The 17053-nt window shown below is 57.8% G+C and overlaps 2 protein-coding genes across 3 annotated transcripts; both read right to left on the reverse strand.

Annotated features, from left to right (window-relative positions):
* Window positions 1-807: 807 nt before the first annotated feature.
* CDC42EP2 (CDC42 effector protein 2) lies at window positions 808-9189 on the reverse strand. 2 transcript variants are annotated; one of them, XM_075412303.1, is made up of 2 exons: window positions 8837-9189; window positions 808-2944 (listed from the first exon to the last, which is right to left on the reverse strand). In XM_075412303.1, the coding sequence occupies exon 2, from the start codon at window positions 2868-2870 to the stop codon at window positions 2148-2150; it is 723 nt and encodes a 240-aa protein (XP_075268418.1). In that variant the 5' UTR covers window positions 2871-2944; window positions 8837-9189; the 3' UTR covers window positions 808-2147. The 2 variants fall into 2 exon arrangements, with proteins under 2 accessions (XP_075268418.1, XP_075268417.1); XM_075412302.1 differs by having other exon boundaries at window positions 8641-9189.
* Window positions 9190-10517: 1328 nt separating this feature from the next.
* On the reverse strand, window positions 10518-17049 carry POLA2 (DNA polymerase alpha 2, accessory subunit; the record flags this gene model as incomplete). The annotated part of the gene is given in 21 exon segments (XM_075412298.1): window positions 10518-10771; window positions 10881-10909; window positions 10912-11006; window positions 11320-11379; window positions 11705-11756; window positions 11759-11810; window positions 12094-12162; window positions 12164-12203; window positions 13220-13293; window positions 13549-13587; window positions 13763-13842; window positions 13845-13880; window positions 15250-15292; window positions 15384-15446; window positions 15574-15729; window positions 15835-15920; window positions 16031-16215; window positions 16300-16406; window positions 16518-16572; window positions 16782-16867; window positions 16966-17049. Coding segments are annotated over 21 exon segments (1638 nt in total), but the record flags the coding sequence as incomplete, so codon positions are not given.
* Window positions 17050-17053: the final 4 nt, after the last annotated feature.

A 17053-nucleotide genomic window follows, 5' to 3' on the forward strand; every position in this document is an offset into this window, starting at 1 on the left:
CAAAAATGGGGAGAAAAGGGGGGTTTTTGGCCGTTACCTCCCCGGGGTTGTTTCGAAACATGGGGAAGCTGCTGCCCGGCCCTGCCCAGATCCGGCGGTGATGCGTGGTAAGGTTTTGTAATTACCGACGATAATTAGGCAGAGGTGGGGGGCAAACTCCCAACATCTCCATCCCCAGCTCAATTAAATTCCCTCATTAAGGTGAAATCCATCAAAACAAGCACTGCTGCATTGTCACAACCCACCCCACCCTGCCACATAAAAAACTCAAGCAAAGTGCTCTGAAAGCCACCCAAAATTATCCATTCCGGGCTTTTCTTTCCTTCAAATTGTTTGACCAAGCGGCAGCTGCGAGGTCTCAGCGAGGGGGAAATGGAGCTGGGCTCATGCTCCAAGCCACATCCCCCATCAAAATGCGCCATCAGTGGGGTAAATTAATTACAAACGATGCTCTAAGCTGCCCCCATCCCGTCGCTGGAATTATTTTGGGTATGAAAAATCCTCAAATAAATAAAAATAAGTCATCGCGGCATGGATGGGTGGTGTTCGGAGGAAGCACCATCCATTTTGACCAGGTAAGGATTGAACCGTAGCAGCATAAAACCAACCAGGAATTCAACCCAGGGGCTGCGTGGATCCAGCTCAATTAACCTCATTTGCTTAATTATTCTGCAGGCTTAAAAACTTGCTTTAACCCCAAATCTTTGGTGTTTCCACCAAAACAGAGTGGTTTGGTCTTGCAGCGGGAGCGACCTGCTGGACACAGACGGGCGAAAGCAAGAGCTGGGACACAGCTGTGTGGTGACGAGCTCCGAGCTCATTAAAGACTCATTATTTAATGACACCTGTAAGAAACAGCAATTGATGATGTAAAGAAATGCACAGTTGGGCTCTGGCAAGCCAGCAAAAAGTCAAGGTGCTCTTCAAAAGGTGCCTCAGTCTCTTACCGGGGGGGCACTCCCAGCTGCATTCTGGGCTAAAACTACCAGAAACAGTTAAAAACGATGCTGTTAATTAGTGACAGCATCTAGGAAATGAGGTCCCGGTTGCTTTTACACCATTAACTGCGGCCAACAGGCTCCTCTCGTCCCCGATTCGGAGTCGGGGAACGAGAACAAAAGCCCTCGCCGCCAAGCACTGAGGTCTTTCACCCCGACGTCAGCAGAATTGGCATTTCCAGTAAATTATTCTTTTTATTATTATTATTTTTTAAAAAGCAGAAGGGATTCGCATTCCTTTCTGCGTGCCGAAGCGTTTCACCCCCTCCTTCCTCCGGCCACCCGAACAATCTGCGATTGATGGAGACGGCGGCGTTCGGGAGAATGAATTTCACCCCGTCGCCCCGGAATCTGGCCGGGTTGTCGCTCACCCTTTGCTGAACATATTTCGTTTTGGGGTTTTTTTTCATCTTATTTACAACTTTAAATTCCAACCCCAAGCTCCAGCCACAGATTTAAGTTGCCAAAACACAGCCTGAGAGGGGTTTTTTAGCTTCTCCCAGGAGAGCTTTTAGCTGCTCCTTTGAGACGACGCAACGTTAAGGCCCTCTGGAGCCTTTTGCCACAGAACCGCTAGATTTACCGATCTGTGGGATCTTCTAAAAAATTAACTCAAGCCGAAGGGCGACGTTTGACAGCGGGTGGTTGGCAAACGGCGAGCGTCACCTTCGCGTCCACTGAGTACGAACCGCAGCCCCTCTTCAAGCAGAAAAAAACCCCAATTAGACCCCAAAACTCCTCCTGACTGAAAGTTTTTGGAATTAAACCATCGCTGTTACCCCCCCGTCTGGCACAACGAACATTTATACCACCGCAGCGTCTTATCTCCCGGTCGGCGCGGTCCTATGGTTTGATCTGTCGCTAAAAGCTGATAGGGGTGAGCGGCGATGTCATCCGGCAGCGAGCGCCGCGTGTTTCGTCTTGGCTTCGTCGAGTTCGGATTCTTTCCTCCCCGCGCCAAGGATAAACGCTCGCATCCCGTTCGCATGAGAGGAAACAACGCCTCGCTGTCAGCGAGGAAGGCGCGTGGAGTCAACCTGGCAAGTTTGAGCTGTAAGAGCCACTTGGAAAAAAAAAAACAAACCACCACAAAAAACTCCCCCAAAATAAGAAGAATCCGTTTCTCAAGGTCTTTACTTCCAAGTGTCTTCACGTCAAGATTTCCTGCCTGCCCGGATCCGGTATAGATTCGCCCGCTCTCTCTGCTTGGTGTTTCTCCATCACTTGCAGGACGTCCTCCAAGATGGACGGCCCCAAATCCACGTGGAGGGAGAGGAGGGAGCCGGCGTGGGAGAGGAAGGGCGGCTTGGTGTCGCCCTTCTCCTCGGCGAAGCCATTCGTCGGGGCGGCGAAACGCGAGGCGCAGGGATGCAGCGGCGGCGCGATGCTCCTGCCCTCGCCGTCACCGTCCTCCTCCTTCTCCTCCACGACGTCCCGGCTCGGCGAGGCTTTGTCATCGAGGTGCAAGCGCGGCGGTTTCGGCGGGGCTTGCGCCGAGGGCAGTGTCAATGCCTGCGGCCCGCCGATGACGGGCAAGGAGATGGCATTTTTGAGGAGGGGAGACGAAGTCTCTGAGGATGGCTGTTGGTGTCCGGAGATGGTGGCCGTCCTGGAGAACTCGAACGGCGTCGCGTCGGGGCTGTCCTTGTCGGAGTCGAAGCTGCCTTCGCTCCTGGGGAGGAGGTGAAACTTGCCCTGAAGGAAGGAGATGTCGCCAAACATGTCGCTCTCCCCGCCGCTTCCGATGTGGATCGTGTGCCGGAAGTCCCCCAAGGGCGGGCTGATCATGTCGGAGGAGAGGATGTCACGGAGCTTCTCCTTCTTCCCCTTCCTGCTGCCCCTCTTCAGGTAGATCGGCACCTTGGTGGACATCGCGCCGAGGAGCAGCGCCGAGTTGGGAGACGCTCGTCTTCCTCGACCTCAGCGACGCCGGCTTTAACAATAATCTGCAAAATTTAACGAAGAGAAAAAAAAAAAAAAAAAGGAAAAATTGCTTTAAAAGTGAGTTCCAACACATAGGACAGAGATCCTCGGCGTCAACGCGTCCCAGGAAATTAATTCCAGACGCTCTCCGGTTCTCTGTCTAAAGTTCGTTGGCCGCGTTATCGATAAGAAAACAGCTCAGGTAATTAAATCCAGGCGCCCGGGGCCTCTCCTCCAGATCCATTTCGAGTGGGAGAGAAATCAGGAAGGGGGTCAGGGCTGGAAATCCAAGCGGATTTGCATTTTTGTGGGGGAAGCGGGGTCCCTGGAGTTAGGGGTCGGGAGAGCACGGCGTTGGCAAGCGGCTTTTCTAGCCCAAAAGAGGAGATTGTGGGTTGGGTTTTTTTTTTTCATTTCCATTCCCTCTCCTCTCGGCCGTGATCCAGCCCCACCCAACAACAAACTAAACTGAAAAATAACAGAGATTAAGGCAGGAGGGGGAAGGAAGTTGTTTTTCTTTTCCCGTTTTAGTCGTATTCATTCAACTCTTGACAGCTTACGTGCTCAGTTAGGCACGATTTTCCAGCTGTAGGGGAGGAGTAAGGCGAAAACGGGCGTTTTTCACGAGGATACGTTATCTGCGACTGCGGGAGATGCCTCAGTGGGACAGAAAAAGGGATGGCACCGGTTTCAAGACCCCTGAGAGTCCCTTTTTAACATCAGCAAGGGGGAAGGCCTAGAGTTTTAACCTTTATCGCTAATTTTTTTTGGGGGGAAAAGGTCCCATCGCTCCGTGTTTCTATGAACCCGCATCCGATCTGCCGTCAGCTGCAAGCGCAGTTTGTGAGTGATTTAGAGACGCGTTTGGTGTGCGGAGCCCCGCCGCCGTGAAAACAACCCCCTTGGAACCGCTTCCACGCCGCTTATAACACCCCTCCCGGAACAGCCGCACCCAGAAAGCGAGAGCCGCCGGTGAAACCGCCGGTGAAACCGCCGCGGCCGAGCCCTGCGCCTCGAATCAACGCCGAACCGGCCCGGCGAGACGTCACGAGCGGTTCCCCGGTTGCGGTTTGGTCAGCCACCACCGGCCAACGACACCAAGCGCGGCCGCGTGCTGGGAAACGCTCGTTCTGCCGGTGTTTCACCGCGTCAGGCGCTTTCCCCACACGAAACCCGCCCCAGTTGGTGCCAAAGAGTCGGGGAAGGCCAGCCCGCGGCCGCCGCCGGGTGAATCGAGCCGGGCGACCTCCCCGCAAGCTGACATTTCAGTGACAGCGGGAACCACCGTGTTCAACGCTGCGTCGGTCGGCGGGCGTTGGCTCTCCGGGATCGCGAGCGCCGGGGTTTCGAGGCAGCACAGGCCCACCGAGACGGCGGAGGGCTGTGGGATCATGGTCCCTGGACCACGCCTGGCCGCCGCCCCTTAAATTTATCCTTAAAAATAGAAAAATACTACTAAAAAAATCCCACATTCACCTCCAGCCACCTGCTGCAGCGTCGTTATTGTTAGAAAGCGCTGCCGAAACCACATCCGCGGGCTCATCCTGCCTACGCTGCTCACTTTATTCCCTTTTTTTCCCCCCCCTCCCAATTGCTTCGCGGTGCTGCCAAACACCGACGGAGACCCCCGTACAGCCGGAGACGCTCCCCAGCTCACGTGCGGTTGACAGCGGCGTCGGGGAGAGGAGCCGGAGCGGCAGAAGAGCACCCAAACAGATCAAAACGAAGCCCGGACGAGGTGCCAGCGACGCCAGCAGCATCAGCAGCGCGGCTTTGGGAGGAACGCCGTCGCCGGTAATCCCGTTCCCAGCAGCTCCGGCCAGGGAAAAATTCTGACGATGCAGAATTCAGCTTCGTTAATCCCGGGCGGATTAAAGGCGGCAGCGTAATGACAGGCTGCAGAGGCGGCGGCTGCACCGCTCGCGTGAAATACGGGCTCCGTGAGGACGCGGCGGTGGGGAGGGGAAGGTGGTGATGACGACGATGGCAGAGCTGCTGCCGTACACGGGGAGAGCGGGACCGAGGGAAGCGCTTCTTCCCGGAGAGCCGGGGTTCGGAGGAGCGCCGGCGCTCGCCGGATACGTGGCTGCGAGAAAGTACCGAGATCGTTAAAAAAAAAAGTGGATTTGGAGGGAAAAGCGTGGAGGGGTAGGGAAAAGGGAGGATTTGGAGGGAAAAAGGTAGATTGGAGAGGGAAAAAGGGTGGATTGGTGGGAAAAATGGTGGATTGGCAGGGGGAAAAGGGTGGATTTGGAGGGAAAAAGGGTAGAACGGTAGGGAAAAAGGCTGATTGGAGGGGGAAAAAAGGCAGAGTGGTAGGGAAAAAAGGTGGATTGGTAGGAAAAAAAGTGGATTTGGAGAGAAAAAAGTGGATTGAAGGGGGAAAAAGGGTAGATTTGGAGGGAAAATGGGTGGATTTGGAGGGAAAAAGTGGAGTGGTAGGGAAAAAGGTGGATTGGAGGGGGAAAAAAGGCGGATTGGTAGAAAAAAAAAGTGGGTTGGTAGGGAAAAGGGTAGATTTGGAGGGAAAAAAAGGTGGATTTGGAGGGGAAAAAAGTGGATTGGAGGGAGAAAAAGGGTGGATTTGGAAGAAAAAAGGGTAGATTGGAGGGGAAAAGAGGTGGATTGTAGGGGAAAAAAGGCGTATTGTAGGGGAAAAAGTCTCTCATCACTTGGAAATATTTGATGTTTTCAGGTTGGGATGCGGGATGATTCCGATAGGGACCAGCGCGCGGCGGGGAGCGTCCACCCGCCAGGAAAAGCATCCGCTTCCCTCCCGGCCAGTGCAGGAGCTTCGGTTCAACGTCCTCCACCGGCGCCGAGCCAAAATCGCTCGCTCTAACCCCAATTTCTCCACCCCATCCCCACTGCTTCCCCAGTCTGGGCCGCAAACCCAGTGCCCCACTGGGCCGGGACAAGGGGTGAGTAAAAAAAAACACCTCGAAAAAGGGATTTGCTGCCGGCGCAGCTGGGAACGGCTCAGCCGTCCCCGAAAGCGCAGGGAAGAGAGGTTTTTTGGATCGGAAAAATCCTTAAAATCCCTTTTCCCCGGCCTTTTCCAGCGCTGACGACCAAGGAAACTGCTCAGAAGACAGGAGCGTTACCTCCGCACCCGATTCCCTGCTGCAACGACGCAAGACGGGGTTGGAAAGGGAGGCAAAACCGGAACAAAACCCCAGATAACTTCTTCACGCCGGTTTTCAGCGGTGCCGGCGATCGAAGGCTTTAACCGAAAGCGTTCGCCTCCTCATTAACGCTGCGCTTCGAGGCGTACCCCGTTAGCGGTGCGGCTGAGCAGGGGTGGCGGCTGGCCAGGCTGCTGCTAATTAGCGTTTCGTGGCAATACCATCGCTAAAAAACTCGTCAGGACTCACAAATAACACAAGTGTCCGGCGAAACGCGCTGGTTTGCTGCGGGAGGAAAGCGGGAGCTGCTTCCGGAGAAGGTCCCGGCGCTGAAGCTCAACCCGCGCCCCTCGTTAGGCTTCGTTTGAGCCTCTCTTCGTTAAGAAATCGGCCGAAAGCCCCCGGGCGGAAGCTTCACCATCCCTCCAAGCATCGCCGCCGCCATCCGCCTCCGGGATATTCACCCCGCCATCCGCCATCTGGCTTTTCGATTCCCCATGGAATAAAATTTGGGGGCGTTTGCCCATTTTCATCAATTCAGGCTTCGGTACGTGAAACTTTCTTCCTTTTCCGCCCGTTTTTTGGTAATTTCGACTTTGGTTCACCACAAATTTTGTCTCTTTTTGGCCCGTTTTCAGACATTTAGGCTTCGGTACATGAAAATTCATTACTCTCCCGCCCACTTAGAGCAACTTAGGCTTTGCTACGTAAAAACCTGTTTGTTTTTTCCCTTCCGTCTGCAGCAATTTATGCTTTGGTACACACAAATTTCTTCCCTTTTTGCCCCTTTTCAGGAATTTTAGGCTCGGTAGGTGAAGACCCGGCGCTTCCTCAGACCCCCCGGTTACGCGCAGAGCGGCGATTTTCGCATCCCAGCGTCACCGCCGACTATTTTACCGAGACCCCGCAAAAACAGCGATTAAGCGACGGAGGCTTTAACTCATTTTCCCGCTTGGAGGCGCAGAAATTAAGCGAGTGCCGCAGAAAACGAAGCCGTTTCCTTCCATCTTTCCTGTTCTTGGCATTTTTTGAGCCTTTTTCCACCTTTTATCGGTGCCTGGAGAAAATCCTTGCTTAAAAAGGTGCACGGGGAAAGAGGCTTCACCCTTTTTTCCCCCTTCCCGAGAGGATTCACGCCGGAGAGGAAGCCGCGGCCCCGTTTCCCGTGGTCACCGAGCTGGAGGAGCGTCGGGCTGCGGCAAAGGGACACTTTGGAACAGCGAATTACGGGATTTTTTTTAGGGAATAGCGATGCCGAAAGCGGATTGCAGATGCCCCGGTGTCCGGCATCGATCAGCGGGGAAGAATTTCTCCCAGCCCCTCCCGGCTGCCCAAAAGGTGAGATTGGTAAAACAGAAAAATGGGGAATTAATTTATTTTTGCAGGATTGCAGGGCCGTCGCTGTCCTACCTTGAGCATCCGGCGCCAAATCGGATGAGGGGAAGAGCATCCGGCGCCGTCTCCGTGCCGCGGGACACCGCGGCAGGGTGTGTTGGGGGCTCTCCACCTCCTCAGCCGCGTCACCAAGCACCGGTGGCTTGTTCCCCCCCCCCCCCCCCCTCCCAGGACTAGGAAAACCCCGATACCAGGGAGAGATTTTCACCGATAAGGAAAATCCGAGGAGGAAAGTTTGCAGATGAGGAAATGCCGGCGCACGGTAGGAAAACGCAGCGGTCCCAACCGCAGCCATACCCCTCCCGTGCCTCAGTTTCCCCTGGCTGCGCCGCGCACCCCCATTCAGTGGTGACAAACCCGAGCCGAGGAGAAAAATGGGGGGGAAAGCTTTAAAACCAGGAAAAACAACTCTTGTGGGCGGCTCCTCCGGGCCGAGCCCCACCCGAGTGCCGGGGGAGCGCCGGGAATTCCCGGGTGGGGAGCGCGACGCAGGCGTTCCGGGTGGGATGGGGTCGGAGTCCGCTCCGGCTCTCCCGGCAACTCCTTGGAATATGGATTTAAAATCCTTCTTTGCGCTGAAAAATCCACTCGGAAAATATCCCGGAGCAGGATCCGGCCTCCCCGAAAGCGCGCTGCCGGCTATTTGGGGGATCTGGCGGCTGATTTAAGCCCGGGGAGTAGTCGGAAACCTTGCAGCTGGGGGCTGAAATTAAGAAGTGGTGGCTAAAATTAAGAGGTAGCCGCTAAAATTAAGAGGTAGCCACTATAATTAAGAGGTGTCGGCTAAAATTAAGAGGTGGCTGCAGGGAACTGAGGAGGGGGAGAAAAGGAGGGCGCAGGGGACGAGATCTGGTCTTTTTTCTTGGAAAAAAGGGAAGGAATTGCCCAGCCCCGCGCTGTAAATTGGGGATCAAGGATGTGACAGGGACACAAACTGTCCTGAATCGCGTGAAAAAGAGCTGCCCCCCCCAGCTCGCCGTCAGCATCCCAACGCAGGGCCCGGCTGCTTGGGATTTGTGAGCCGGTGCAGCAAGCTGCCGGGAAAAGAGGCCAAATTCTCCCTGGCCCAGCTCCCAAATTTACGGCCGCGTTCCCCGCTCCGGCTACGCCGGATGCCGGCACCGGTGAGGCTGGAGCGGGGATGGCAACCGCGGGGGATCTCGCCGGAAAGCAAAACCGGGGTGGCGGCCGATACTCACCGCGTCTTCCTCGCTGTGCCGGAGCCGAGCGCGGCTGATCCCTTCCTCCCAACGCCGGAGCGTCGGCGCAGCCGGCTCCCAGCCAACGTGCAAGCCCCACCCCGGCACGGGGCCTCGCTTCCCCCTTCACTGGGGGGCTCCTTTCTTCCCTTCTCCCCTTCCCAAAGCGCGGAGCGACAGGGGATTCGCTTCCTACCGGGGCGAAGAGCCGATGGCTTCGGCTTTTCCCCACGGAGGGCAGGAACGCCGTCGTGCCTCGATTGCCCCGCTCCGCCGCGGGAAGACATGGCTCTCCGTTAGAAAAATCCCTGGGGAAAGAAAAATAAAGCTGGAAGAATTCCCTACGGAGCAGCGCAGCTCACCTTCCCCCCCCCTCCAGGCCAAACATCCGTGGCTCGCGGCATGGGACCCCCACGTCTCCGAAAGGACGCGGCGGAGTTAAAACTGCTCCATGCCGCAGCCCCCGCTCATTTAAATCCCAAATTAGCCTCAGGGATCATCTAATTAAGAGGCAAATGAGGTGCCGGCTGCTCTGGCTGCTTCGCTCCTGCTGAGTCCCCCCAAGTCCCCGTCCCCCCCCCATCAATGCGGCCGCCCAGCTCGTCCCGCTTGTGTTTTGACGTAAAGTGGTGGTTTTGTGGGGGAAACTGAGGCTGGGGGAGGAGCAGCAGAGCTGAAAATGTGAGGAAAAGGGGGGTTTGGTTTCCTACTCCTGCAGCAGGGGGAAGAAAAAAAAAAGGGGGGAGGGAAAAAAAGGGGGGGGGGGGAGCGAGGGAAAAAAAGGGGGGGAGAAAAAAAGAGGAAAAAAGGAAAAAAAAAAGGAAGAAAAAAAGAGGAGAAAAAGGAGGAAAAAAAAGCAGGAAAAAAGGAGGAAGAAAAAAAGGAGGAAAAGAAAAAAAGCCAAGGAAAAGCTCTTACCCCGCTGGGAGCCCCCCAGCATTTATCTGGGGCGAGAAGCGCCCAAATCAGCCAAAGCTCCGCGAGGAGCGGAGGCCGCGCAGCCGCCGCGTGGCCCAGCCGCTTCGCGCCGGGATTTGGGGAGAAACCAGGATTTCCCGGCCAGTCCAGGCGCCTGGGGTTGCGCCCGCGAAGATGGGCCGGGGCTCTCCTCCCCGCAGCCCGTCTGCCCCTGGGTTTCCCCCAAAACCGGCGCCCACCGCAGGGTTTCCAGGGCGCGCTTTTTCCCCCAGGAAAAAGCCCTTTCCCCTCCCTGTTTCCCAGGAAAAAAAACTTTTCCTTTTTTTCCCAGTAAAAACGTTTTTCCCCAGAAAAAGGCCCTTTTTCCCTCCTTTTTCCCCCAGGAAAAAGCCCTTTTCCCTCCATTTATTCACCCCCCAGAAAAAAGCCCTTTTCCCTCCTGTTTTTCCCCCAGAAAAAAAGCCTTTTCCCTCCCTTTTTTCCCAACAAAAGCACCTTTTCACCCTTTTTCCCCCCTCCAAACCCCCTTTCCCCCCCCTCCAAAAGCCCTTTTTTTGGCACAGCCCCCCCAGACACCTGTTAATTAATTGCTTCCAACTAATTAAACCAGAATCCCCCGAGGAGGACGCTGCGTGCCACCGCCGTCGCGCGGGAGGGCGGAGCCGGGAGGCCGGTGCCCCGCCATTCCCCTCTTCCAGGGCTAAATCCCGCCGGAGGATCCGCTTCGTTCGCCTAACGAGCGCGACGGAGGACGCCGCTAACGAGCGACCCCAAATCCCCCCTCCCGCAGCCCAAAACCAACCCCTCACCCTGCGCCACCCGCCGCCCCACACCTATAAAAAACCGCTACCAAAGACCCCGGCTGCTCGCGCTCCTCGTTAATCAATTAATTAGCGCTGATTAGGGCGGGGCGCCGCAGAAGCGTGGCTGCGGGGACAAACACGAGTGGTTCCGGTGGTTTTTTAACCCAAAATTCCAACTGTATTTGAGCAGCAATTTGAAGAAATTGAGGTTGTAAACGAGGAAAGGGAAGAAAATGGCGGCAGAAATGGCGCCTCGGTCCCAATTAGATCTTAACGACTTGCGCGGCGACGCAGGGGCTCCTCCGCTCGCCCTCGGCGTCCCCCCGCCGGAGCAGCAGGCGGCCGTAGGTGCCCCCGACCCGGCCCTTCGTCAGCCGCCCGGGGTTGACGCAGACGCAGCCCAGCACGTCCTGCGGGAAGACGACAGCGACGTGGCCGGACGCCGCGCGCGCCGCGCGCTGGGCCCCGCCGCCCTCCGCCGAGCGGCACTGGGCAGCGGGGCCATTTGCGCCGCCGGACCTTAACGAAGTACCGCAGCTCCGAGGGGTGACGAGGACGTCCGGCGTGACGGGCAGCGAGGCGTAGGCGGCAAAGTGCTCGTAGTCGACGTTCAGCTCCTCCGAGGGAGGGTACAGCGGGTAGTAACTGCGGCGGGGAGAACACGCGTCACCGCGACGCCGTCCGGATGCAACCGGCAGAGCGTTTTGGGGTAGGAATAGCGATTTCCACTTTTTTCGGCTGTTTTTCGCTTGTATCGGCGGCCATCAGCCGACCCACGCCACTCCGGAGGGACTTACGGCACGTGGAATCGTGGTTTGACAGCGTCATCCAGCCCGAAAAGGACATTTTTTATATAGAAAAATAGATTTTGAAGGGGAAGATGGCGAGGATTGCGCGGGATTTCCCTTGTTTGGGGGCAAAAAAGCCCTTTTTGGGGTCGCCCTGGGGGGCTCCTCACCTCCTCTGCGTCAGGATGTGCTTGAGGATTCGTGTGAACCTGTCGGAGACACCGGACGAGCTGCGAGAGGAAAAACGAGCTGTGAAAAAGGAGGAAAAGAGAAAAAAAGGGAGGAAAAGAGAAAAAAACGGAAGGAGGAGAGGAAAAAAACAGGAGGAAAAAAAAGGAGGAAAAAAAAAAAGAAACCACCTCGCCGGGTGTGCTGATTAATTAGGCACACAGGCTAATTAGCGACCCGGTGGCCGCTCAAGCCACAAACAAGCCGCTGGAGGCGAGACCCGAGGGGCAGCACGCGCAGAGGCAGCTTCGGCCGAGATCCGGTGGATCTGGGGGGATTTGGGAGCCCCCCGCTCCGGCGCGACCCCCAGCGCCCCCCCGCGCCCACCTGCTGATCTCCTCGGCACCCGTGTGGAGGAGGACGTCGGTGGAGGTGAGGCGAAGACGACGCCGTCGATGTCCAGGGTGCAGGGGTCTGGCACGAAGTGCACGCGCTGCGGGGGGGCCGTGAGGAAAATGGACCCAAAACAGCCCCAACGTGCCCCAAAACAGCCCCAACCCGCCTAAACCTCCCCCAAACTGCCCCAAACCCGCCCTAAACTTCCCCCAACCTCCCCTAAACTGCCCCAACCCCCCCCAAACCACCCCAACCCCCCCCCCAAACCGCCCCAACCCCCCCCCCCCAAACCTTCTCCAAACTGCCCCAAACCCCCCCAAACCTCCCCCAACCCCCCCCAAACTGCCCCTGCTTTGGGGTGAACAGCGGGGTTCCGTTACCGCTCTGTCGTCCTTGGGCAGCTCGGGGCAGAGGAAGGGCGGCTGCGGGTAGACGTAGTCGTGGTGCACGTTCCCGCAGCGAGGGGACGAAGACGAGCTGAGAGCCGGCGCTGCCGGAAAAAGAGGGGAAAAACCAGGGGATTTAGGGACAAAGATGAGCTTAGAACTAGCAATATTGGAAAAAGAGGGGAAAAAATGGGTGATTAAGGAATGAAGACGAGCTGAGAGTCAGTACAGGTGGAAAAGGAGGGAAAAACGGGGGATTTAGGGATGAAGAGGAGCTGAGAGCTGGCGCTGTTGGAAAAAGAGGGAAAAAGCAGGGGATTTAGGGACGAAGAAGAGCTAAGAGCTGGTGCTGTAGGAAAAAAGAGGGAAAACCCAAACAATTCGGGAATGAAGACGAGCTGAGAGCTGGTGCCATCGGAAAAAGAAGGGAAAAATGGGCAATTCAGGGATGAAGAGGAGCTGAGTGCCGGCGCTGCCGGAAAAAGAGGGGAAAACCAAGGGATTCAGGGACAAAGATGAGCTTGGAACCAGCAATATTGGAAAAAGAGGGGAAAAAACGAGGATTTGGGGATAAAAAGGAGCCGAGAGCCGGAGATGTCGGAAAAAGAGGGGAAAATCAGGGGATTTAGGGATGATGATGAGCTGAGAGCCGGCGCTGCCAGAAAAAGAGGGAAAAAGGGGGAAAAACCAGGGAATTTAGGATGAAGAAGAGCTGAGAGCTGGCGCTGTGAAAAAAGAGGGGGAAAGAGGGGCAAAAAGAAAGGGGGAAAAAGAAAGAAAAAGAGGGGAAAAAGAAAGGAAAGGAGGGGAAAAAGAAAGAGGGAAACCCAGGCGATTCAGGGACAAAGAGGAGCTTGGAACCAGCAATATCGGAAAAAGAGGGGAAAAACCAACGGATTTCAGGACAAAGATGAGCCGAGAGCCAGCGCTGGGGAAAAAGAAAGAGGGGGAAAAAGCCGGGGTGGGAATACACCTGCCCGCCTCACCTGAGCAGGGGAAAAAAGCTTCAAATCCGTTTTTTTAACAAATTCAGAAAGAATCCTGAGCCCGTTTGGTGTCGGAAAAGGAGATTTTGGGGAAAACCCCTCCCGGCAGGCAGCGAGACGGGCGCCGGCCCTACCTTCTCGTCCCGTCGATGATCGTCTTCAGGCAGAGCTTGAAGACATCGGCGAAGGAGCCCAGGAGCCGGCAGCTCTAGGAATTGAGGGAAAACGACGGGATTTGCAGAATTCCCTGGTTTTTTGGGGGTGCACATGGACACCCCCGCCCCGCCCCCCCCAATGCCTTTGCCCTCCCGGCGTCCGGCCCCACGGAGCGATCGACACAGAATCCACGCGGAGGGATGGATGCTTCCGCCGCCCCGCTCTCACGCAGAGGATTTTTTGGGGGGCACCCAGTTGAGCCCCCCCACCAGCATGAAGCCGGGGGGACCCCAGGACCCCCCCTCACCTCCACGTGCTCGTGCCTGGCGTCCACGAATGGCCCAAACTGTGAAGAAACGGTGAAACATCAGCAAAAGCACCAGCGGGGACGCCCCCCGCCGCGTGCTGCCAGCCCCAGGAGCTAAGAAAGCCTTAAACCGCCCAGAGAAAGGTTTTTTTTTTTTAATTACTTTTGCTAATTAAGCTCAAATGTTCTCCCGCAAGAAGCAAGGGGGGCTCACCAGGATGCAGAGGTCGGGGCGGTCGCGGGCGATGACGGCGATGAGGTCGGCGAGCGGGTCGTAGGCCACGCTGTCGGAGGGGTGTAGGGGCCGCAGGCCACCAGCACCAGGCGCTGCGCTGGGGGGGCAGGGGGTGAAAAGGGGGGGTTGGGGGGGAACAAGGGGGAGTGGGGGGGGCAGAAAAGGCAGGGACAAAAAGGGGGGGGGGGGACAAAACAGGGGAGTTTGGGGGGCAAAAACAGAGGGATTTGGGGGGACAAAAATGGGGGTCAGGGGACAAAAAGGGAGGGGGCTGGGGGGGCAAAACCGGGAGCGGGTTCGGGGGCAAAAAGGGGAGGGGCAAAACCAGGATTTTGGGGACAAAAATGGGGGTTTGGCGGGCAAAAGGGGGGAGTTGGGGGGATAAAAACAGGGGGTCAGGGGGAAAAAAGGGGGGGTCAGGGAATTAAAACAGGGAGGGGGGTTGAGGGACAAAAAGGGGGGTGCGGGACAAAAAAGGGGGGATTTTGGAGACAAAAATGAGGAGTGAGGGGACAAAATGGGGGTTTGGGGCAGAAAGGGAGGGGGGGTTCAGGGGGCAAAACCAGGGATTCTGGGGACAAAACAGGGAGGGGTTTGGCGGGCAAAAAGGGGGGGGATCGGGGGGGCAAAAAGGGGGAGGGCGTTCGGGGGGCAAAGATGAGGGGACAAAACCAGGGTTTTGAGGGGCAAAGAGGAAGGGTTTTGGGGGGCAAAAGGGGGAGTTTGGGGGGTGAAAAGGCAGGGCCAGAAAGGGGGGGTGGGGGGACAAAACAGGAGGGTAGGGCAGAAAACGGAGCGATTTTGGGGACAAAAAGGGGGGGTTGGGGGGGCAAAAACAGGGAGGGGGTTGGGGGGACAATGATGGGGGAGTTTGGGGGGCAAAAGAGGGGGTGAGGGGGGTGAAAAAGGGGGGCAAAACCGGGGAGGGGTTCAGGGGGCAAAAATGGGGGGTTGGGGAGGTGGGTGGACAAAACAGGGGGGCTCGGGGGGAAAAAGGGAGGGATTTGGGGGACAAAAAGGGGCAGGCAAAAAGGGGGGGGGGTCGAGGGGACAAAAACGGGGGATTTTGGGGACAAAAACGGAGTTTGGGGGGGGCAAAGGGGGGGGTTTGGGGAGCAAAACCAGAGGAATTTTGGGGACAAAACCCGAGGGGATTGGGGGAACAAAAAGGGGGGGTTGGGGGGGACAAAACCAAAGGGATTTGGGGGACAAAACTGGGGTTTTGGGGGGCAAAGAGGGGGAGAGGGTTGGGGGGCAAAGGCGGGGGGGAGTGTGGGGGGACAAAAACAGAGGGATTTTGGGAACAGAGAGATTTGGGGGAGGGGACAAAAAGGGGGGAGGTGGGGGGACAGAAAGTGGGGGGGGCGGAGCAAAACCGGAGGGGATTTGGGGAGAAAAGGGGGTTGGGGGAGCAAAATGGGGGGGTTTGGGGGACCCCCGCAGCCTTTCGCGGCGCCGGGGCTCACCTGTGGCCGGCTCCGGCGGGGCGTGGAAGGGAAGGGGCGCGGCCTGCGGAGCAACCACCCCCCCCCTCAAACCTTTGTTTTCACCCCAAAAACAGCCGCTCCCCCCCCCCACCGCCCCCAACCCCGGCCGTCACCTCGTAGAGCTTCGTCACCACCATCCTCCGCCCACTGCTGTTGGTCCCCTCCACTGCCACGATCTAAAGGTGGGCGAGAAAACGCCGCCGGGGAGCCAAAATTTGGGGATGGGGAAAAATTGGGGGGGGGAGGGGGAGGAAAGTGGGGGGAGGGGTCCACCTACGCACCCCCAAACCGCCGCGGCCGTACCTGCCCGGGAAAGAGGGAATATTCCGCCAGTTCCGAGAGGTCGAGCGGGATCTGGGCGCCGGAGGAGTGCTCCCGGTCGCCCTCCAGCACCGCCGATTTGGCGTTCAGCTTCCCGTTGCTGTCGCAGCCGACGCGGCCCAGCGCCGTCACCGGCTCCTGCGCCGCCGCCGCGGGGGGAAAAGAAACGAACCCCCCAAAACGACTCGAAAAAAGCCCCCCCTCCAAAATACACCCCCCCCCCCCCTAAAAAAAAGTGCTCACCTGCGCCGGGAGCATCACCGAGGCGAAGTCCAGGCCGTGGCGGCGCTTGATGGCGTCGCCGAGGTCCTCGACACGCCACGACAGCGCTGGGGAGGGACACGCAGCGGGTCGGCACCCCGAAACCCCCCAGACCCCCCCAGAATTACAGCACGGGGGGGGGATATCGCCAGCCCCTCCCCCCCCATGGTGGCAGCACCTTCCCGGACGTCGAGCACTTTCTGGAACATGAATTTGTAGCTTTGCGTTAAATTTTCTTCCGTGGGACCGAAAAGTTTCGGGGTGCAGCCGCCGCCGCCGCCTTCGCCGCCGCTCCAGGCGCCAAACGAGGCCACCACCTCGCCCCGCCCGCCACGCGCCCCGTATTTTGGGGAAGGGGTGCCGCTGGGGGGGACAAAAAGGAAGCGAGGGTGACGCGGCGGCGGTGACATCGCGGCGGCGGTGACATCGCGGCGAGCGCCGCTTTACCTCGGGGAGAAGGCGTCGGGGGAGAAGAGCGCGTAGGGGCTGCGGGAGGACGGCGCCCGCTTGGGCCGCGGTGTTTCCGGGCTGGAATTGCTGCGTTTTTGGGAACGCTGGGAGAAAACAAAAAGGATAAAAAAAAAGGATATTTTGGGGATTTGGGGGGTGATTTTAGGGTGGAAAAAGGTAAATTTGGGGGTGGGTTTCGGGCTGGGGGCACACACCTTGGAGGGCGCGGCGTAGGTGTCCAGCAGCTCATCCTCCTCTTCCTCGTCAAGGCTGCCGGCTCGTTAAGGAGCACCCAACCCCTTCATTTTTGAGGGGACGCTCGCCAGCGCCCGCCCCCCCCCCCAAGTTGAATTCCTCCCGTTAATTAGCGCTAACGAGGCGGTGTATCCGCGGAGGCGGGGTTCCGGGCTGCGCCCCACCCGGGACATCGTAACACCCCGTTGTTTTTATAGGGAGCACCCCAAAAACGGGTGGGATACAGCTGCTGGAGGGAGCGGACGTCGTGGGGGGCACCACCACGGTCGCCCCGCTTCCGGGTGAGCCTGCTGCCGCGCTTGGCGAGGACCTGGAGGAGGAGGAGGAGGAGGGTGAGCGTCCCCGCCAAACTTCCAGGGGGTTTTGGGGGGATACGGGGGGGTTTTGGGGGCCCCCCCCCGCTCCGACCTCGTGCTCGAAGGCGTCGAGGCCGTCGGCGGAGAGCTGGGTGCCGAGGTCCTTGCTGGTGACGAAGGCCAGCAGCTCGTTAGCCAGA

This window comes from Opisthocomus hoazin, unplaced genomic scaffold (genome assembly GCF_030867145.1).
Source record: "Opisthocomus hoazin isolate bOpiHoa1 unplaced genomic scaffold, bOpiHoa1.hap1 HAP1_SCAFFOLD_154, whole genome shotgun sequence".
In the NCBI taxonomy this organism is placed as follows: domain Eukaryota; kingdom Metazoa; phylum Chordata; class Aves; order Opisthocomiformes; family Opisthocomidae; genus Opisthocomus; species Opisthocomus hoazin.